This window comes from Arachis hypogaea, chromosome 4, assembly GCF_003086295.3.
Source record: "Arachis hypogaea cultivar Tifrunner chromosome 4, arahy.Tifrunner.gnm2.J5K5, whole genome shotgun sequence".
Classification (NCBI taxonomy): domain Eukaryota; kingdom Viridiplantae; phylum Streptophyta; class Magnoliopsida; order Fabales; family Fabaceae; genus Arachis; species Arachis hypogaea.
The window spans coordinates 5,801,460-5,823,066 of record NC_092039.1 but is presented as its reverse complement, the minus strand read 5'-3'; the positions used below and the strand labels follow the sequence as shown (position 1 = coordinate 5,823,066).

General features: G+C 33.6%; 3 protein-coding genes across 6 annotated transcripts; all 3 read left to right on the top strand.

Annotated features, from left to right (window-relative positions):
• Positions 1–301: 301 nt before the first annotated feature.
• On the top strand, positions 302–5,955 carry LOC112795988 (phosphatidate cytidylyltransferase 1-like). Of its 2 annotated transcripts, XM_072233899.1 has the most exons (12): positions 302–345; positions 2,112–2,254; positions 2,458–2,711; positions 2,856–3,007; positions 3,168–3,309; positions 3,896–4,052; positions 4,358–4,405; positions 4,499–4,585; positions 4,826–4,954; positions 5,062–5,118; positions 5,403–5,486; positions 5,573–5,955. In XM_072233899.1, exons 2-12 carry the CDS (start codon positions 2,180–2,182, stop codon positions 5,660–5,662), a joined length of 1,275 nt encoding a protein of 424 aa, XP_072090000.1. In that variant the 5' UTR covers positions 302–345; positions 2,112–2,179; the 3' UTR covers positions 5,663–5,955. The 2 variants fall into 2 exon arrangements, with proteins under 2 accessions (XP_072090000.1, XP_025694005.1); XM_025838220.2 differs by having other exon boundaries at positions 302–2,254.
• A 615-nt stretch (positions 5,956–6,570) lies between these two features.
• Positions 6,571–11,218, top strand: LOC112795990 (E3 ubiquitin-protein ligase UPL5-like). The gene is made up of 3 exons (XM_025838223.3): positions 6,571–8,621; positions 8,826–9,600; positions 10,332–11,218. Exons 2-3 carry the CDS (start codon positions 8,974–8,976, stop codon positions 10,593–10,595), a joined length of 891 nt encoding a protein of 296 aa, XP_025694008.1. The 5' UTR covers positions 6,571–8,621; positions 8,826–8,973; the 3' UTR covers positions 10,596–11,218.
• Positions 11,219–12,913: 1,695 nt separating this feature from the next.
• Positions 12,914–19,938, top strand: LOC112795987 (phosphatidate cytidylyltransferase 1-like). 3 transcript variants are annotated; one of them, XM_025838219.3, is made up of 14 exons: positions 13,023–13,406; positions 13,769–13,811; positions 15,363–15,395; positions 15,866–16,222; positions 16,426–16,679; positions 16,824–16,975; positions 17,136–17,277; positions 17,864–18,020; positions 18,338–18,385; positions 18,479–18,565; positions 18,806–18,934; positions 19,042–19,098; positions 19,386–19,469; positions 19,556–19,938. In XM_025838219.3, exons 1-14 carry the CDS (start codon positions 13,387–13,389, stop codon positions 19,643–19,645), a joined length of 1,653 nt encoding a protein of 550 aa, XP_025694004.1. In that variant the 5' UTR covers positions 13,023–13,386; the 3' UTR covers positions 19,646–19,938. The 3 variants fall into 3 exon arrangements, with proteins under 3 accessions (XP_072089998.1, XP_025694004.1, XP_072089999.1); XM_072233897.1 differs by lacking the exon at positions 15,363–15,395 and having other exon boundaries at positions 12,914–13,406; XM_072233898.1 differs by lacking the exon at positions 15,363–15,395 and having other exon boundaries at positions 13,058–13,406; positions 13,769–13,878.
• Positions 19,939–21,607: the final 1,669 nt, after the last annotated feature.

The following is a 21,607-nucleotide window of genomic DNA, read 5'->3' as shown; positions in this document are numbered from 1 at the left end:
TACACTAGAAGAATAAAAAAATATATTTTTTTAGAAATTATAATTTATTTTTTTAAAAATTTTTTTAACTTAAAAAATATTTTTTACATAATAAGTAAACAAAAAGTATTTTTATATTGTTGTAGTCAAACATAATTATTAAATAAAAAGATATTTTTATATAAGATATCCAAATATGAAATTGTTTTTACTTTTCTAAAAGATCTTTTAACTTCTCACTTTAACACTCACTATCTCGCTATTACTTATCTTCCATTTTTATCTTTTTCTTTATTTACACTTTGTTTTTCCTTTTTGGATTGTTGATTTTTCAAGTGTGTGCTTTTGTTATTATTTTCGAGTCTGGTATAGGTTTAACTGTAATGAACTGTTTCTGATTTTGAATCTGGTTTTTTCTTTCATGCTTCACCAAGCACCTTTAGTCTTCGAGATTCGTCACTCACAAAGCTTTGAGTTTATTGTAAATGATTTTATTGTATAAATAAGGAAAAAATAAGAAATTTTAGTTGTGCATTATTTATTTGTATTTTTGTCTGTGGTATAGATGTGTGATATAACTGGAAAATGTTTTGCATCATGGAGCAGTTGAGGGATGAATGGGATACGGAAATTTCAAAGTCAGCGACTTTATGGAAGTTCAAGCGTGTGGGGATGGAGTATTGGTAATGCAGGAGTGGTTTTGTGGTGAATAGGTCTTATCATTTGAATGGATAGAGGAGTTTCTGATTAGGGATCAGTACTCAGTAGTTCGTGAAAGTGTAGCATTCCTCCAAATTAGGAAGTTATATAGATGCACATGAAGTCAACATAGGTGGGTCGGGGATTTGGTTTCAATTTCTGAATTTATGTTATGCAAATGTGAATATGCGATGGATATCATACATTGACGAACAGTATCTGGGTGATAGCTGTATTCATGTACTTGTACTACAATACTAGTATCTTCAATTGAGTCTCCATTTTTGAATTCAGATTCAGTCATCAACCATGCACATTAATCAATTTAACAGATGATGTCTATTGAAGTAGGATTAAGTCTCCTAGGTTTCTCACATGAGACAAGCCTTTGACTCCATTAAACTGATTTCTCATGGAGCTTTGATCAGATTGAGTTGCATTTTTGGATTGCTTGTGATCAAAACTATGGAGGGAAAATGTTCTGCAAAATGGATTATCAAGGAGCATCATTCCTAAAAGGTATAAGTTGGCGATAGGGTGGTTTTGGGGTTGTGGGGTGAAGAGAGCTTGTTTAGAGCGTAGTGCAAGAGGGATTTACTTTTGATATCCATAAGAATTCAAATAGAGTCCTTTTAGGGTAGGCTGGCTGCAAAGGCAGTGTGAAATCTCTAAAGGCTAAAAGCCTTCCATGGCTCATCAGTATAGGTAGTTCCCCGTATAGGTTTCTCCATATTGGCAGACATTCCTTGGCCGAGGGTCATCCCTGACACCCAGCATCTCCCAATGGCTAACCTCTCCCCTCCTATATGACTATTAGGGCCTCTAGTGATGCTCTATTTAACCATTCTAATACATGATTAACTTTTTGTGTAGCATCTCTGAGCTTTTGTGAATGAAATAAAAAAGTGTTAAATTGAGTTTTCTGTGGTTGATGACACCTTTTGTATCTCTCTCTCTATATATAAAAAAAGGCATATCAGGCATTTTGTATTAAATTCTGTTTTATAGTCCACTAAGTTAGGGAAGTTGTATCAGATATCTAGTTGATAAGAAGGGATGACTGATCATGATTATAAACTTCTTTTAGGTGAAATTCAATATTTCACACCAAATAAAGTGGCTAAATTAATGGGAAATAATCAAGTTCCTTGGCAGATTCTGTAGGTGTACTAATGGAGAAGAAGTACATGATAATGATAGTGACAACAAGAGAGTTGATGTAATAAGTAAATAGCAAATGAGATCAAATACCAAAATATTTAAGGCTCTTTTGCAGAATTTAATTTCGTTCAACGGGAATCACCGATTCAGTTCACTTGAATTTTCTTTTACCCCCTGATATTTTGTTAGGTGATAGGACATAGTGTGATAAGCGTATTGAGTTGTATGCTTTATATGTATAGAGAAGTATATTTTATGCATTTACTTTGCAGGTGTCATCTTCTGGCTACACGTGATTTTCACATTGTCTTCCAATCAGGTGAAATCTTATTGAAGAGCTATGCAGAAGGATACTAGTACCAGTGCCCCGTCATCTACTGGTGCCAAGATTAGGCACCGAAAACGCTCAACTGAGGTTAATTGTTTAAACCTTGATTTCTCACTGTAAACCATATTTTGCATAAAATATTGGAGAATGAAAAATTGTCAAGATACTAATTGAGAAAAACCAAATGATTGGAAGCAATATCTGACTTCTTTTCAATCCCAGTGGTATCTTTCTGGCAAATTTTTCTCTGCTATTTGAGGTGATTTGGTTTTCATTGTCTTTTATCTCAGGCTGTTCCGGAAGTTACCAAAGCAAATGGAGGCCAGTTGCTTGTTGATGACAAAAGCAAATACAAGTCCATGTTAATTCGTGCATACTCATCCATTTGGATGATTGGTGGCTTTGCATTAATCATCTATATGGGTCACCTTTATATTACAGCAATGGTGGTTGTTATTCAAATCTTCATGGCAAAAGAGCTTTTCAATCTACTCAGGAGAGCACATGAAGATAGGCAACTTCCAGGATTTAGGCTATTAAATTGGTACTAGTGACAAAATTGTTTCAAACCATTACTATTTGTTATTTTCAAGATAAGCTTGTCAACAAATGGCCAGAAACAAGTCTTGTTCTTAGTTATTTAATAGCTTGTCTATGTTTCATTTTTCATTGGCATTTACCATTTCAGGCATTTTTTCTTCACCGCGATGTTATTTGTTTATGGACGTATTCTTAGTCCACGCCTCGTTAACACAGTAACTTCAGACATGGTATTATATCGGCTAGTGAGCAGTCTTATAAAGTATCATATGGTTATCTGCTATGCCCTTTATATTTCAGGTGATTTTATACATATAATTTTATTGTCCATTTGGTTGTGCTTGTGGAATATGTCTACCAGATGCCTGAATTTCATGCTAATTTTATTGGGTTGTGATGCTGCTTGCTGTGGGAATACTAATACTTTGGTTAAATGTATTATTTTATTGTTTGGTCTCAGGATTTATGTGGTTCATTCTCACATTAAAGAAGAAGATGTACAAGTACCAATTTGGCCAGTATGCTTGGACTCACATGATTCTAATTGTTGAATTTGGGCAGTCCTCCTTCACTGTGGCAAGCATTTTCGAAGGGATTTTCTGGTACGATCTATAAAAGGAATTTATTATTCACATTTACATTTTCATCATAGAGGACTATTGGAGAATTGTCATTCTAAAACCAAGATTATTTGCTTACTTTCCAGAGATAAGGGAACTGACTATATAATGTAATTTTCTTTGATTATGCAGTTCGTAAAACAAATAGGCTTGCAAGGCTGTCGAGCTTCCATGCAAATTCATAGTTACATGAACAAAGTAAAATTGAGATGGGCAAATTATGTTAATATAGTCATATCCATACCTATCGTTTTTGCTGTATGAATAAATTCCTATCCTTAGTGCCTTTCTCATAGGTTAAATATATGCCCGTTAACTTATCTTCGGTTCATTGTTGAGTATATTCTTTTTCTTTGTGAAGTTGTAGGTTAAGGTGATTTTTATATGTTGACCTATATCGTTGATATAATTGTTTCATTCATGTATTTAGTGTTCCTATGCCACCCGTTACTTTAATTCAAATAAAATGTCCTTGCTACCATTAGTCTCTTTTGGCTTCAAGACTTACGCACATGGTTTGACAATTGAGTTGATTAATGCTATTTTTATGCTTGAACTTACTATACAGGTTTCTTCTTCCTGCAACACTTATCGTCATTAATGACATTACTGCTTATATTTTTGGTTTCTTCTTTGGAAGAACTCCTTTGATCAAGTTATCTCCAAAGAAAACTTGGGAGGGGTTTATTGGGGCTTCAATTTCAACTATCATCTCTGCATTTCTGGTGAGCAAAAATTCAGGGTTTCCTTTTATAAAAAAAAAGAAGGGGGGATGTTGAAGATGCAACCATTGGAGTGGTTTGGGTGGGGGCTGGGGCCATTGCCAATCAACCAGAATCTTTAAGGATGCTTTGTGTTCCTGTGTCATTAAATGACCCAACATCCTGAATAAACTCTCTGCTCTTGGAAAACTTGATTAGTTTTTTGGTGAAATTCTTCGCAGTTACATGCTTTCTGAAGTGTTATTATAAATCAATAAAGCTGTGTGCTGAATTGAATGTTAATATGATTGTATAAAACTCTCTTGTAGCTTGCTAACGTCATGGGTCGATCTAAGTGGCTAACATGTCCAAGGAAGGTACCTCTTGCCTACCTTAACTAATTGATATATTGTGAAGTTTTATTTGACAACTGATTTACTTATGTTCATGTTGCTGGGAATAACATGCAGGACTTGACAACTGGTTGGCTTGATTGTGATCCTGGCCCACTGTTTAAGCCAGAACCTTACTCCTTATCGGGATGGATTCCACACTGGGTAAGCACTTAACATTCGGCTGAATTCATAATCCTTAAACTCACTCCGCAATATTTTGACCAGTTGATGCAGGTTTCATTCTTCTAAGATCAAGTCACAATTAAAGAATGCATGTTGTGGGATTCGAAAATAAAACATTCAGCTTATAAAATATGACAATACTGTAATCATGAAGTGCCAATCCAGATTCCTATAATATATGACATTATAACGAGTGACATTCTATCTTTTAATATGCAGTTTCCTTGGCAAGAGATAACAATCCTGCCAGTTCAAGGGCATGCTCTATGTCTTGGTTTGTTTGCTTCGATTATTGCACCTTTTGGAGGCTTCTTTGCAAGTGGCTTCAAAAGGGCTTTTAAAATAAAGGTATCCTCTCTTTAGTTCTGCTTTTATGATATACAAATGAGCAAATGAATATCATCCATCTAGGTCAAAGGTATGAACAGATTAGCTGAATTTTCCACGTTTTGCAGGACTTTGGTGACAGTATTCCGGGACACGGGGGAATTACTGATAGAATGGACTGCCAGGTAGACTCTTATTTATCACAAATTGCTAATATTTTTACAACTTTTAGAATTATATAGAATATCATACATCCAAAATCATGGTTTCTCGTGCTCGGATACACCGTTAACACCACCAAAAAGACAAAAAAAAAGAAGAAGAAGAAAGGTGTGTCTTTGATGATAAATGGAGATAGTAGTAGTCATATTTGTTTTCCAATCTAAGAGTATACCCTCCTTTGAATTGTAAGTATAATATTATATAGTTGTGAATTATTGACAAATTTATTTATTTATCCTTGGTGCAGATGGTAATGGCCGTGTTTGCCTATATATATCATCAGTCATTTGTTGTGCCGCAAAATTTATCAGTTGAAATGATCCTGGATCAGGTACTCTGTTGATGTTATTTTGTATTTTACTTTGTATGTCAATTAATGAATATATTGAGAAATGGTTTAACCATGGTTTATTCCAGATATTCATGAACCTATCATTCGATGAACAACAAGCTCTATACAGGAGGCTGGGGGAAATATTGCAACAAGGGTTTCAAAGCCATTCTTAGTTCCAATGCCAAAGGTGTAATTTGTTCTCTCTTATTGCAAAGTTTATTTAGAAGCGGAAATGGAAAAAGATACTTTGTACATTTTGTATTCTACCATTTGAGTGAAAAAAGAATCAAAGGATTCAGGAAGCTATCAAGATGTGTATATATATATATCTTGACCGTTGATGTTTCATTCCCAATTTCCTGAATATTATTTACTCAGGTTTTTGCCTACACATTTATCTGTAAATGAGAGGCTGTATTTGTATAAATTCCTTGAGATCATTTAGCATGTTTCAATTACCTAAAAATTCTCATTTGCAACATTGTTTTCAAAGCGGCAACCAACATAGCTATATCTATCCGTTTACAGCATTGTTGTCTCTGGGATTTAATGATCAGAAATTCAACACAAAGTAGATTAATACCTACATATTTTAAATTTTTCATATGGAATAATCTTGGTTATACCCGATTATGCTTAGTATATTAATAGGCAATAGTGTACCTATAAATTCACTTTTATAAATTAAAATGTGAACTAATAATATAAATTTAATCGAAATGATCAGCTATCTACATTTAAACTAAGTGAAGAGTTCAAGTATTGAAAATAATATTCTTTTAATAGATTATGAGCTTGTTTATATGTTAAGTTGTTAAAAAAAATTTAATAATTTTTTTATTGTTTAATATGTTTAGCAAAATTTTAGTAATAAAAATACACTAGAAGAATAAAAAAATATATTTTTTTAGAAATTATAATTTATTTTTTTAAAAATTTTTTTAACTTAAAAAATATTTTTTACATAATAAGTAAACAAAAAGTATTTTTATATTGTTGTAGTCAAACATAATTATTAAATAAAAAGATATTTTTATATAAGATATCCAAATATGAAATTGTTTTTACTTTTCTAAAAGATCTTTTAACTTCTCACTTTAACACTCACTATCTCGCTATTACTTATCTTCCATTTTTATCTTTTTCTTTATTTACACTTTGTTTTTCCTTTTTGGATTGTTGATTTTTCAAGTGTGTGCTTTTGTTATTATTTTCGAGTCTGGTATAGGTTTAACTGTAATGAACTGTTTCTGATTTTGAATCTGGTTTTTTCTTTCATGCTTCACCAAGCACCTTTAGTCTTCGAGATTCGTCACTCACAAAGCTTTGAGTTTATTGTAAATGATTTTATTGTATAAATAAGGAAAAAATAAGAAATTTTAGTTGTGCATTATTTATTTGTATTTTTGTCTGTGGTATAGATGTGTGATATAACTGGAAAATGTTTTGCATCATGGAGCAGTTGAGGGATGAATGGGATACGGAAATTTCAAAGTCAGCGACTTTATGGAAGTTCAAGCGTGTGGGGATGGAGTATTGGTAATGCAGGAGTGGTTTTGTGGTGAATAGGTCTTATCATTTGAATGGATAGAGGAGTTTCTGATTAGGGATCAGTACTCAGTAGTTCGTGAAAGTGTAGCATTCCTCCAAATTAGGAAGTTATATAGATGCACATGAAGTCAACATAGGTGGGTCGGGGATTTGGTTTCAATTTCTGAATTTATGTTATGCAAATGTGAATATGCGATGGATATCATACATTGACGAACAGTATCTGGGTGATAGCTGTATTCATGTACTTGTACTACAATACTAGTATCTTCAATTGAGTCTCCATTTTTGAATTCAGATTCAGTCATCAACCATGCACATTAATCAATTTAACAGATGATGTCTATTGAAGTAGGATTAAGTCTCCTAGGTTTCTCACACGAGACAAGCCTTTGACTCCATTAAACTGATTTCTCATGGAGCTTTGATCAGATTGAGTTGCATTTTTGGATTGCTTGTGATCAAAACTATGGAGGGAAAATGTTCTGCAAAATGGATTATCAAGGAGCATCATTCATAAAAGGTATAAGTTGGCGATAGGGTGGTTTTGGGGTTGTGGGGTGAAGAGAGCTTGTTTAGAGCGTAGTGCAAGAGGGATTTACTTTTGATATCCATAAGAATTCAAATAGAGTCCTTTTAGGGTAGGCTGGCTGCAAAGGCAGTGTGAAATCTTTAAAGGCTAAAAGCCTTCCATGGCTCATCAGTATAGGTAGTTCCCCATATAGGTTTCTCCATATTGGCAGACATTCCTTGGCCGAGGGTCATCCCTGACACCCAGCATCTCCCAATGGCTAACCTCTCCCCTCCTATATGACTATTAGGGCCTCTAGTGATGCCCTATTTAACCATTCTAATACATGATTAACTTTTTGTGTAGCATCTCTGAGCTTTTGTGAATGAAATAAAAAAGTGTTAAATTGAGTTTTCTGTGGTTGATGACACCTTTTGTATCTCTCTCTCTCTATATATAAAAAAAGGCATATCAGGCATTTTGTATTAAATTCTGTTTTATAGTCCACTAAGTTAGGGAAGTTGTATCAGATATCTAGTTGATAAGAAGGGATGACTGATCATGATTATAAACTTCTTTTAGGTGAAATTCAATATTTCACACCAAATAAAGTGGCTAAATTAATGGGAAATAATCAAGTTCCTTGGCAGATTCTGTAGGTGTACTATGGAGAAGAAGTACATGATAATGATAGTGACAACAAGAGAGTTGATGTAATAAGTAAATAGCAAATGAGATCAAATACCAAAATATTTAAGGCTCTTTTGCAGAATTTAATTTCGTTCAACGGGAATCACCGATTCAGTTCACTTGAATTTTCTTTTACCCCCTGATATTTTGTTAGGTGATAGGACATAGTGTGATAAGCGTATTGAGTTGTATGCTTTATATGTATAGAGAAGTATATTTTATGCATTTACTTTGCAGGTGTCATCTTCTGGCTACACGTGATTTTCACATTGTCTTCCAATCAGGTGAAATCTTATTGAAGAGCTATGCAGAAGGATACTAGTACCAGTGCCCCGTCATCTACTGGTGCCAAGATTAGGCACCGAAAACGCTCAACCGAGGTTATTTGTTTAAACCTTGATTTCTCACTGTAAACCATATTTTGCATAAAATATTGGAGAGTGAAAAATTGTCAAGATACTAATTGAAAAAAACCAAATGATTGGAAGCAATATCTGACTTCTTTTCAATCCCAGTGGTATCTATCTGGGCAAATTTTTCTCTGCTATTTGAGGTGATTTGGTTTTCATTGTCTTTAATCTCAGGCTGTTCCAGAAGTTACCAAAGCAAATGGAGGCCAGTTGCTTGTTGATGACAAAAGCAAATAGAAGTCCATGTCAATCCGTGCATACTCATCCTTTTGGATGATTGGTGGATTTGCATTAATCATCTGTGAATATTAATAAAGCACTCATGCATAGCCAAGTTTACTATGTCTTCTTGTTTGCAGCATCTAAGGTAGATCCTCTGCATCTAAAGTACTTCAGTTTTGCTGGTCGTGTTATTGCATTAGCTTTAATGCATAAGGTGCAAGTGGGTATTGTTTTTGACCGTTTGTTTTTCAAGCAATTGGCTGGAAAGTCTGTTACTTTAGAAGATATACAGGCGGCAGATCCTTACTTGTACAGTAGCTGCAAGCAAATATTGGAGATGGATGCTGATTTCATTGATTCAGATGCTTTAGGACTGACGTTTGTGAGAGAGGTGGATGAATTAGGACACAGGAAAGTGGTTGAACTTTGCTCTGGTGGGAAAAACCTTGTAGTGAATAGTAAGAACAGGGAGAAGTATGTTTCTCTTCTCATTCAAAATTATTTTGAGACATCGATATCTGAGCAGGTATCACATTTTGCCAAGGGTTTTGGTGATATCCTTTCTAACTCAAGGCAACAGCCGTTCTTCTTTAAAAGTTTAGAGCTTGAAGACCTTGATTGGATGCTCCATGGGAGCGAAAGTACTATTTCTGTCGAAGATTGGAAGGCGCATACTGAGTATAATGGCTATAAAGAGACTGACTGTCAAATATCATGGTTTTGGGAGGTATTAATGATACTGGCTTTCTGGAACTAACATGTCTTTACATCCTCTCTGCTCCACTCTCTCCTCTCCCTTTTTGTTAACTTTTTCTTTTGTGAATGTAATTTTACTTCCCCATTTTGAAGAACTTGGAGCAACAGTTGAGTTGTTTCCGAATGACCTCATGGTTTTAGGTTCAAGCCATGAAATCAGCCACTGATACAACTATGAATTTATGATACAACTTCTTCTATTTTGTTAGCTAACTCTCTTCATTTAGTCCTGATATCTTCAATTTTTTAGGTGCTACCTAACTCCCTCCTTGAATCTCTCAGATTAACATATGCATTCTTCCGAAATTTCTAATGTTCAGCGCATGCTGAGAACACCTCTTTCTACACACTACTCTTTTACATAATAGCCACTTACTGGTACCAGTTCTAGAGTACATATCACACTCACACAGATGTCTCCCTTCAGTTCATTTGCCCCCAAATACTATGATTTTAAAATATTTAACTTTAATCATAATTGGTGATGCTTTGTTTAAAGAAAAAAGAAAAAAAAGTACTTCTATAGTTTGGCCACTGTACTTTTGTGAAGCCATATGCTAATGAATTGCATTGTTTTCATATTCTTTCCAGTTTGAGCTATACTGTATGATTATTTAATATTTATAAATTTTTCTATTTGGATCATGAATTGCAGAAATACAATAAATCTAACATTATATTCCGTCCAAAAAAATTTGGCAGATTGTTGGTAGAATGCCAGCAGAACAAAGGAAGATTCTTCTGTTCTTTTGGACATCCGTGAAATATCTGCCAGTTGAAGGTTTCCGTGGTTTAGCTTCCCGTCTATACATTTACAGGTCTATGGAAACTGAAGACCACCTTCCTTCATCGCACACATGCTTTTACAGGCTGTGTTTCCCGCCATATTCATCCAAGGCTGTCATGCAAGATCGCCTTAGAACCATCACTCAAGGACACATCGGTTGCAGTTTCGGTACCTGGTGAGAATACATTTGCAATTTGGGGGCTACAAGTGGTTTTCGTTTTGACTGCACAGAGAAGTATCACTGCTCTGCTTTGCACAGTTATAGCATCATTGTTCCATCTATCCTTGAATTGGATAATGTGAGAAGGTTCTGTAGTTCTATTTCCCGAATCAATTCAGGGTTGGAATGTCATTGCTGCTCTGTCAAATGTTTATATCGGGGTCTAGTGTCAAAAATAAAAACAGGATTAAAAAAGAAAATTTCATTATATTGGTGGTGATGTGGTCATTGTTCTGGTAAATAGGTGTTGGTCTTGGTTCATCTTCCCCGGTGACATGTAAGTTTGGACAAAATCATGTTCAAGGGGCAACTCTTCCTCCTTTTAATCTATTAGGAGTTTGAGAATTTCTAACATTCTCACTATTTAACCTATTTATGGGTTTATGCATTCTCGTCTACTCCAGCCAAGGCAACCCACAGGAGAGAAACTGCACTTGTTTCAGTGACAGAAAATCATTAGATGTCAAGGGATTAAATATGGGTTTACATTAGATTTTAGATATTCCTATCTGGTTGGTATGAATACTTCTAGATGAGTTTAGGGAAAAAGAAGAAAGAATGGAAATTCAGTTATTTTCTTCATACTTTTATGTAGCAGTTTATAATACTTGGGAGTTGGGGAGTCTTTTGGCTTCTTTCTTCTAATTTATTTATTGGTAATTTTGCTAAATAGTTACATTCGGTTTTTCGCCAACTTTTCAAGAATGTTTTGTTGAGTAAATTGATTCTTTTGTTTAATATCCTCTTGCTGCACTTAATTTGTGGAAGTTCCGCGTCTTTGATTTAGAAAAGTCCTTTCTTTCACCCAATGACACACGAAATTATTATATAGATCGGTGTATTCTACTGTGACTATAATATCTCTAAGGACCATTAAATAATTTCATAATAAAATATGTTTTTTAAATTTTTCAATAACTATTAAATAGTTATTTTTTAAATTTAATTACAAATTAACTCCATATACTTTATTTAATTATAAAAATTATTTTTTATTTTATAAATAATTATTTTATCATAAATTTATCATATTTATTAACAATCAAGAACAAAAACAATAATAAATTAGTTTTTTCATTGATCCTAATAAATTATTTTGCCGTTCCAATTGATTAAAAGATTATATTTGATCCGTGACGTTTGTGATGAACCATAAAATCGTGTTTGATTGAAAACCAATCGATTGGATTACAGTTTACCACTAAACAATCGATTAAAAATTGCAAGGAAGCATAGTTTTTGTATAAATCAATCGATTGGTCATATTAACCAATCGATTGAACGATGAAGATATAGTGGATATTAAATAGACGGATAAAAAAATAAAAAAATTTGGATATTGAGTAGATGGATGTTTCAAAGAAAAACAATGAAATTTTTTATAACAAAGAAAATTATACACGATTTCAATGGTGGAATTGAATAATTGGTGATGAATTATTCACCAATTTATAATGTTAATATTAAGGAAAAGATAAGATTAGAGTATCTAAATCAAAATAAAATCGCAAAAATTGAACATAGAATTTTAAAGATAAGATAGATGCATAACAAGATAATTTCTAAAAACGATAACAAGATTGAAATAGGCGTAGTACACATTTCAATAGATTGGGTAGCACACTTCAATCGATTGAATTTAGCAAATCCATATTATTTTGGTGAATTCAATCGATTGTTACAATAATCGATTGAATTGTAAGACCTCAGCTTGTTTTGAAGCATTCAATCGATTGGAAATTCTAAACAATCGATTGAATTATACAAAATTCACATTTAACTCATCGTTCAATCGATTGGTTAATATGACCAATCGATTGATTTATGCGAAAACCACGCTTCCTTACAATTTTTAATCGATTGTTTAGTGGTAAACTGTAATCCAATCGATTGGTTTTCAATCAAACATGATTTTATGGTTCATCACGAACATCACGGATCAAATATAATCTTTTAATTGATTGGAATGGCCAAAAAAATTTATTAGCATCAATAGAAGATCTAATTCGTTATTGTTTTTGTTCCTGATTGTTAATAAACATGATAGATTTATGATAAAATAATTATTTATAAAATAAAAAATAGTTTTTATAATTAAATAAAGTATATTGGGTTAATTTGTAATTAAATTTAAAAAAGAACTATTTAGCAGTTATTAAAAAAATTTAAAAAATATATTTTGTTATGAGACTATTTAATGATACAAACGATTTGGAATCACCGAATCTGATGGCGAGACTGAAATTAAAAGAAAAACATATGTCTAAGAATGGACAAAAAAAAATCAAAATTTTAGATTTTAAACCAAATCATTAAAAAAATCAGTTTTAAACCAAAATAAATTCAAATCAAATTATATTTATTTTATAATTTAATTTTTAATCCAATCCATTTAAATGATTTTAAATCTAGATCCAAATTAAGATTTCAAAAAAACCCTAATTCTGAATTTCTGATTCGGGAACCAGTTCTACCTTAAGTCGCACAAATTCTGAAATCCAGTTCCTCTTCTCCTTCGCCTATTCTCCTTCGACCGGGTAGTCTCCGCCGCAGCCGGCACCGGAGCAAGCAACTGGCACCGGCACCCTATTGTCTCATTCAAGATTCAACGTTGAACGGGCCTCACCTCTGTTTCTCTTCTTCTGCCTTTGGTCTTCTCCGCCGTCGTCTTCACCGTCGCCGATCGCCGTCACAGGTGTGGGCTTCCGGTTCTTTTGCCTTCCATTCGCCTCTGCTCGTGCTTCTTGCCTATGGGTCACAGCCTCACACGGTTAGTACCACCCATTTCTCCTTCTTCTTACTATAAAGTTGTAGTTCCAACAAAGTGAGTTCACTGGGTTGTGTTGGTTTTCTAAAATATTCTTATTGTGTGTGAAAGACTTACCCGTGTAAATTTTAGGGTTTCTACTTTCATTCATTTTCAAGAGGGCTGGACAGTCAGTTCACCCTTGAGTGAATTTGAGATCACCATGTTTGTTTTTTTTCTAAAAATCATAGGTGGCTATGAATCTTGAAACAGGCAGAAAAAGAACGTGCGACAATGATGCTTCTGAATCTAACTTTTCCTGAAGTTTAAAATTGATATGCTAAATATTTAGTTATTTACTGATGCAAATTTTTTAATGCTCACAGGGATTGCTCAGCAGGGTTGGGATCCTCTTCGGGTGCTGCTGAGGTAGATATCTCTGGTTATCCTTCTGTTCTGTTCATCGTTATTTGAGTAATGAAGCAGCTATTAATTGGTAATATTGTGATGTGATTGCTTGCTTCTACTCTTTGTTGTTAGTTTCAAGATTTAATAGTGGTTCTTAATGTATATTATTGCCTCTAAGTAGCACCATTTTGGCCTGGTATCAATACCAAGAATCTTGCTACATACTTTATAGATGGGAAGCTAATGATATTTTATATTGAATTCTGTATTTTTGGCTTGCATTTCCATGAACATGAGTGGTATTGGTCTTCCAACATAATATCTCTTTGGCTTTATAAATTAGCCATGATTTGTGAGTCTTTACATTGAGATCATAAAATGTCATAGGCAATCGTACATGGCATATATACTGCAAATGTATAATGTTATCCCTATGGTGATGCTCCTAAACAGTCCCTTTTGATAGCAAATGTATAATGTATAATGTTATCCCTAAACGGTCTCTTTTGATAGCAAAATCCACTTAGAACCTATAATAGTCTTATTGCTTGGGAACTTAACTAAATCTCATGTCTTACATCTATAACAGTCTTATTGCTTGAAATTAGCAATTATGTAACATAAATAGTAGTGGGGGACAGATTCATATCTGGTGTGGTGTTTTCAGTTGAAGTAGGAGTTGTGAATATAAAAGTCTGCAGTTTACTTGAAAATTTACCAAATAGCACTTCAAATGGTGACTTAAACTCTAAAGCATAACTAGCTATAACAAAACTACTCTAACTATTGATTTGTGATTTAGAAAGCTTCCTTCTTGATGTGCTACATTCTTCTCTGATTAAATATGGATAGTGACATTGTTTTTTCTGTATGCTTTTAGATTTTAGAATACTTTAATGTGATTTTTTTCTATTAAGAGGGAATGAATTGCTTCCACCAATCCTACCCTTCATAGGTTTGAACATTGTTTGCTTGTGTGAAAATTTACTACGTTATTGCAAAATTGCTGAAATTGTTGCTGGAACTGGGCTGTTTTGATGAGAAACTGGGCTGGAATGTTTTACTTTTATGTGGTTGCTAATTTGTGCCGTCCAATGATGTTTTCGGAGAGATCCAATGGCTGTTGGGTGTCTTGGTTAAGATGGGTTGAAAAGAATGTGGAGGCGGTTAATTCTGTTGACCTTATTTCCTGTAGTTTAGGACTATGATTCTTCGATTTTACGAATTTCATTTATAAGTATTTCTCTAATATCAGAGTTAATAGCTAGTTGGGATTTTAGCTATTTCCTTCAGAGTTTGATCCCTTTTGGCTTGAATTTTACGCTCAGGAATTTATGTTTCCAGAGAAGCTTTGCATCGATCCAAGAAAATAGTCACTTTCTTTTATTAGTTGTGGATATTTTGGGAAAATATTGTAAATATCAATTAGTAAGTATGCCAAATTTTTCTTCGAACCTAGTAGCCAGTTTGTAAAACAGAATTAATTTTGCAGAGGTTATTAACTATTATGCTTTTCGTTAGCCCTGGTTATTTGTAACACTTTTTTTTATTTGTTTCTATGTTTTCACTTAGCAAACGGATTCAAGAAGGCAGGGTATTAGAGAGGTGGGGTCCACGTACAAGTGGCTTTATGATTTGTGTGATGATAGTAGAATGGAGCAAAACTAGCTTACTAACTAGATTGGCTCTTGACTTGAATGGCTAGCAAAATATTTTAGTATTTTTTGCTTAGACTGTTTAAGTTTATGTGAAATAGCCTCATAATCCATGTACATATATCTCTTTGCAAATATAATGTTATTTTCATAAAATGCAAGACACTAAGTTGGTACAATCAGTTGTTTGTCTCTCTTTGGGCTGTGTATAGTTTATGAATCTTGCTGAAATCATTCTTAATATGAAGTTTTAATTTCATAATCTTTGGGCCGTGTTTTTCTTTGCGAGATATATGAACATGGATTAGTTTATGAATCATGCTGAAGTTTATTGGCGGCTATTTCTTTGGATTAGTGTGTGTTAATTTTAGCATGTTTGGCACCATGTTTTTAGTTATGTACACCTTGTTTTATATGCAGAGCAAGATGACTGAAAACAGTAATATTGAAGCAGCAGGGATGTCCGCTAGCACTCAACCATCTTCTCCACTGTCAGGTGTTCGTAAGGATCGGTCAGCTGTCTGGGATCATTTTGATGTAGAGAATGATACCGAGAAGAAGGCTAAATGCAAATATTGTGGTAGCTTAATACAATATTGGAATGGAACCAGCTCAATGGGTGGTCATTTGAGAAGATGCAAGCAAAATCCTAATAATGATTCGAACAAAAGAAAAATAACGACCACACCGACTATAGATGAGCATGGTGCTTTAAATTCACCCAGTGCCCCGTCATCTACTGGTGCCAAGATTAGGCACCGAAAACGCTCAACTGAGGTTAATTGTTTAAACCTTGATTTCTCACTGTAAACCATATTTTGCATAAAATATTGGAGAATGAAAAATTGTCAAGATACTAATTGAGAAAAACCAAATGATTGGAAGCAATATCTGACTTCTTTTCAATCCCAGTGGTATCTTTCTGGCAAATTTTTCTCTGCTATTTGAGGTGATTTGGTTTTCATTGTCTTTTATCTCAGGCTGTTCCGGAAGTTACCAAAGCAAATGGAGGCCAGTTGCTTGTTGATGACAAAAGCAAATACAAGTCCATGTTAATTCGTGCATACTCATCCATTTGGATGATTGGTGGCTTTGCATTAATCATCTATATGGGTCACCTTTATATTACAGCAATGGTGGTTGTTATTCAAATCTTCATGGCAAAAGAGCTTTTCAATCTACTCAGGAGAGCACATGAAGATAGGCAACTTCCAGGATTTAGGCTATTAAATTGGTACTAGTGACAAAATTGTTTCAAACCATTACTATTTGTTATTTTCAAGATAAGCTTGTCAACAAATGGCCAGAAACAAGTCTTGTTCTTAGTTATTTAATAGCTTGTCTATGTTTCATTTTTCATTGGCATTTACCATTTCAGGCATTTTTTCTTCACCGCGATGTTATTTGTTTATGGACGTATTCTTAGTCCACGCCTCGTTAACACAGTAACTTCAGACATGGTATTATATCGGCTAGTGAGCAGTCTTATAAAGTATCATATGGTTATCTGCTATGCCCTTTATATTTCAGGTGATTTTATACATATAATTTTATTATCCATTTGGTTGTGCTTGTGGAATATGTCTACCAGATGCCTGAATTTCATGCTAATTTTATTGGGTTGTGATGCTGCTTGCTGTGGGAATACTAATACTTTGGTTAAATGTATTATTTTATTGTTTGGTCTCAGGATTTATGTGGTTCATTCTCACATTAAAGAAGAAGATGTACAAGTACCAATTTGGCCAGTATGCTTGGACTCACATGATTCTAATTGTTGTATTTGGGCAGTCCTCCTTCACTGTGGCAAGCATTTTCGAAGGGATTTTCTGGTACGATCTATAAAAGGAATTTATTATTCACATTTACATTTTCATCATAGAGGACTATTGGAGAATTGTCATTCTAAAACCAAGATTATTTGCCTACTTTCCAGAGATAAGGGAACTGGCTATATAATGTAATTTTCTTTGATTATGCAGTTCGTAAAACAAATAGGCTTGCAAGGCTGTCGAGCTTCCATGCAAATTCATAGTTACATGAACAAAGTAAAATTGAGATGGGCAAATTATGTTAATATAGTCATATCCATACCTATCGTTTTTGCTGTATGAATAAATTCCTATCCTTAGTGCCTTTCTCATAGGTTAAATATATGCCCGTTAACTTATCTTCGGTTCATTGTTGAGTATATTCTTTTTCTTTGTGAAGTTGTAGGTTAAGGTGATTTTTATATGTTGACCTATATCGTTGATATAATTGTTTCATTCATGTATTTAGTGTTCCTATGCCACCCGTTACTTTAATTCAAATAAAATGTCCTTGCTACCATTAGTCTCTTTTGGCTTCAAGACTTACGCACATGGTTTGACAATTGAGTTGATTAATGCTATTTTTATGCTTGAACTTACTATACAGGTTTCTTCTTCCTGCAACACTTATCGTCATTAATGACATTGCTGCTTATATTTTTGGTTTCTTCTTTGGAAGAACTCCTTTGATCAAGTTATCTCCAAAGAAAACTTGGGAGGGGTTTATTGGGGCTTCAATTTCAACTATCATCTCTGCATTTCTGGTGAGCAAAAATTCAGGGTTTCCTTTTATAAAAAAAAAAGAAGGGGGGGGGGGGGGGGGATGTTGAAGATGCAACCATTGGAGTGGTTTGGGTGGGGGCTGGGGCCATTGCCAATCAACCAGAATCTTTAAGGATGCTTTGTGTTCCTGTGTCATTAAATGACCCAACATCCTGAATAAACTCTCTGCTCTTGGAAAACTTGATTAGTTTTTTGGTGAAATTCTTCGCAGTTACATGCTTTCTGAAGTGTTATTATAAATCAATAAAGCTGTGTGCTGAATTGAATGTTAATATGATTGTATAAAACTCTCTTGTAGCTTGCTAACGTCATGGGTCGATCTAAGTGGCTAACATGTCCAAGGAAGGTACCTCTTGCCTACCTTAACTAATTGATATATTGTGAAGTTTTATTTGACAACTGATTTATTTATGTTCATGTTGCTGGGAATAACATGCAGGACTTGACAACTGGTTGGCTTGATTGTGATCCTGGCCCACTGTTTAAGCCAGAACCTTACTCCTTATCGGGATGGATTCCACACTGGGTAAGCACTTAACATTCGGCTGAATTCATAATCCTTAAACTCACTCCGCAATATTTTGACCAGTTGATGCAGGTTTCATTCTTCTAAGATCAAGTCACAATTAAAGAAAGCATGTTGTGGGATTCGAAAATAAAACATTCAGCTTATAAAATATGACAATACTGTAATCATGAAGTGCCAATCCAGATTCCTATAATATATGACATTATAACGAGTGACATTCTATCTTTTAATATGCAGTTTCCTTGGCAAGAGATAACAATCCTGCCAGTTCAAGGGCATGCTCTATGTCTTGGTTTGTTTGCTTCGATTATTGCACCTTTTGGAGGCTTCTTTGCAAGTGGCTTCAAAAGGGCTTTTAAAATAAAGGTATCCTCTCTTTAGTTCTGCTTTTATGATATACAAATGAGCAAATGAATATCATCCATCTAGGTCAAAGGTATGAACAGATTAGCTGAATTTTCCACGTTTTGCAGGACTTTGGTGACAGTATTCCGGGACACGGGGGAATTACTGACAGAATGGACTGCCAGGTAGACTCTTATTTATCACAAATTGCTAATATTTTTACAACTTTTAGAATTATATAGAATATCATACATCCAAAATCATGGTTTCTCGTGCTCGGATACACCGTTAACACCACCAAAAAGACAAAAAAAAAAAAAAAAAAGAAGAAAGGTGTGTCTTTGATGATAAATGGAGATAGTAGTAGTCATATTTGTTTTCCAATCTAAGAGTATACCCTCCTTTGAATTGTAAGTATAATATTATATAGTTGTGAATTATTGACAAATTTATTTATTTATCCTTGGTGCAGATGGTAATGGCCGTGTTTGCCTATATATATCATCAGTCATTTGTTGTGCCGCAAAATTTATCAGTTGAAATGATCCTGGATCAGGTACTCTGTTGATGTTATTTTGTATTTTACTTTGTATGTCAATTAATGAATATATTGAGAAATGGTTTAACCATGGTTTATTCCAGATATTCATGAACCTATCATTCGATGAACAACAAGCTCTATACAGGAGGCTGGGGGAAATATTGCAACAAGGGTTTCAAAGCCATTCTTAGTTCCAATGCCAAAGGTGTAATTTGTTCTCTCTTATTGCAAAGTTTATTTAGAAGCGGAAATGGAAAAAGATACTTTGTACATTTTGTATTCTACCATTTGAGTGAAAAAAGAATCAAAGGATTCAGGAAGCTATCAAGATGTGTATATATATATATCTTGACCGTTGATGTTTCATTCCCAATTTCCTGAATATTATTTACTCAGGTTTTTGCCTACACATTTATCTGTAAATGAGAGGCTGTATTTGTATAAATTCCTTGAGATCATTTAGCATGTTTCAATTACCTAAAAATTCTCATTTGCAACATTGTTTTCAAAGCGGCAACCAACATAGCTATATCTATCCGTTTACAGCATTGTTGTCTCTGGGATTTAATGATCAGAAATTCAACACAAAGTAGAGTAATACCTACATATTTTAAATTTTTCATATGGAATAATCTTGGTTATACCCGATTATGCTTAGTATATTAATAGGCAATAGTGTACCTATAAATTCACTTTTATAAATTAAAATGTGAACTAATAATATAAATTTAATCGAAATGATCAGGTATCTACATTTAAACTAAGTGAAGAGTTCAAGTATTGAAAATAATATTCTTTTAATAGATTATGAGCTTGTTTATATGTTAAGTTGTTAAAAAAAATTTAATAATTTTTTTATTGTTTAATATGTTTAGCAAAATTTTAGTAATAAAAATACACTAGAAGAATAAAAAAATATATTTTTTTAGAAATTATAATTTATTTTTTTAAAGATTTTTTTAACTTAAAAAATATTTTTTACATAATAAGTAAACAAAAAGTATTTTTATATTGTTGTAGTCAAACATAATTATTAAATAAAAAGATATTTTTATATAAGATATCCAAATATGAAATTGTTTTTACTTTTCTAAAAGATCTTTTAACTTCTCACTTTAACACTCACTATCTCGCTATTACTTATCTTCCATTTTTATCTTTTTCTTTATTTACACTTTGTTTTTCCTTTTTGGATTGTTGATTTTTCAAGTGTGTGCTTTTGTTATTATTTTCGAGTCTGGTATAGGTTTAACTGTAATGAACTGTTTCTGATTTTGAATCTGGTTTTTTCTTTCATGCTTCACCAAGCACCTTTAGTCTTCGAGATTCGTCACTCACAAAGCTTTGAGTTTATTGTAAATGATTTTATTGTATAAATAAGGAAAAAATAAGAAATTTTAGTTGTGCATTATTTATTTGTATTTTTGTCTGTGGTATAGATGTGTGATATAACTGGAAAATGTTTTGCATCATGGAGCAGTTGAGGGATGAATGGGATACGGAAATTTCAAAGTCAGCGACTTTATGGAAGTTCAAGCGTGTGGGGATGGAGTATTGGTAATGCAGGAGTGGTTTTGTGGTGAATAGGTCTTATCATTTGAATGGATAGAGGAGTTTCTGATTAGGGATCAGTACTCAGTAGTTCGTGAAAGTGTAGCATTCCTCCAAATTAGGAAGTTATATAGATGCACATGAAGTCAACATAGGTGGGTCGGGGATTTGGTTTCAATTTCTGAATTTATGTTATGCAAATGTGAATATGCGATGGATATCATACATTGACGAACAGTATCTGGGTGATAGCTGTATTCATGTACTTGTACTGCAATACTAGTATCTTCAATTGAGTCTCCATTTTTGAATTCAGATTCAGTCATCAACCATGCACATTAATCAATTTAACAGATGATGTCTATTGAAGTAGGATTAAGTCTCCTAGGTTTCTCACACGAGACAAGCCTTTGACTCCATTAAACTGATTTCTCATGGAGCTTTGATCAGATTGAGTTGCCTTTTTGGATTGCTTGTGATCAAAACTATGGAGGGAAAATGTTCTGCAAAATGGATTATCAAGGAGCATCATTCCTAAAAGGTATAAGTTGGCGATAGGGTGGTTTTGGGGTTGTGGGGTGAAGAGAGCTTGTTTAGAGCGT

Excerpts from the sequence above, each read along its gene's own strand:
- LOC112795988 (XM_072233899.1), top strand. The coding sequence starts at position 2,180 with ATGCAGAAGGATACTAGTACCAGTGCCCCGTCATCTACTGGTGCCAAG. Across the intron at positions 4,955-5,061 it reads AAAGGGCTTTTAAAATAAAG|GACTTTGGTGACAGTATTCC; the intron begins GTATCCTCTCTT and ends CACGTTTTGCAG. Across the intron at positions 5,487-5,572 it reads TTGAAATGATCCTGGATCAG|ATATTCATGAACCTATCATT; the intron begins GTACTCTGTTGA and ends GGTTTATTCCAG.
- LOC112795990 (XM_025838223.3), top strand. The coding sequence starts at position 8,974 with ATGCATAGCCAAGTTTACTATGTCTTCTTGTTTGCAGCATCTAAGGTA. Across the intron at positions 9,601-10,331 it reads AAATATCATGGTTTTGGGAG|ATTGTTGGTAGAATGCCAGC; the intron begins GTATTAATGATA and ends AAAATTTGGCAG.
- LOC112795987 (XM_025838219.3), top strand. The coding sequence starts at position 13,387 with ATGGGTCACAGCCTCACACG. Across the intron at positions 18,566-18,805 it reads CGGGATGGATTCCACACTGG|TTTCCTTGGCAAGAGATAAC; the intron begins GTAAGCACTTAA and ends TTTAATATGCAG. Across the intron at positions 18,935-19,041 it reads AAAGGGCTTTTAAAATAAAG|GACTTTGGTGACAGTATTCC; the intron begins GTATCCTCTCTT and ends CACGTTTTGCAG.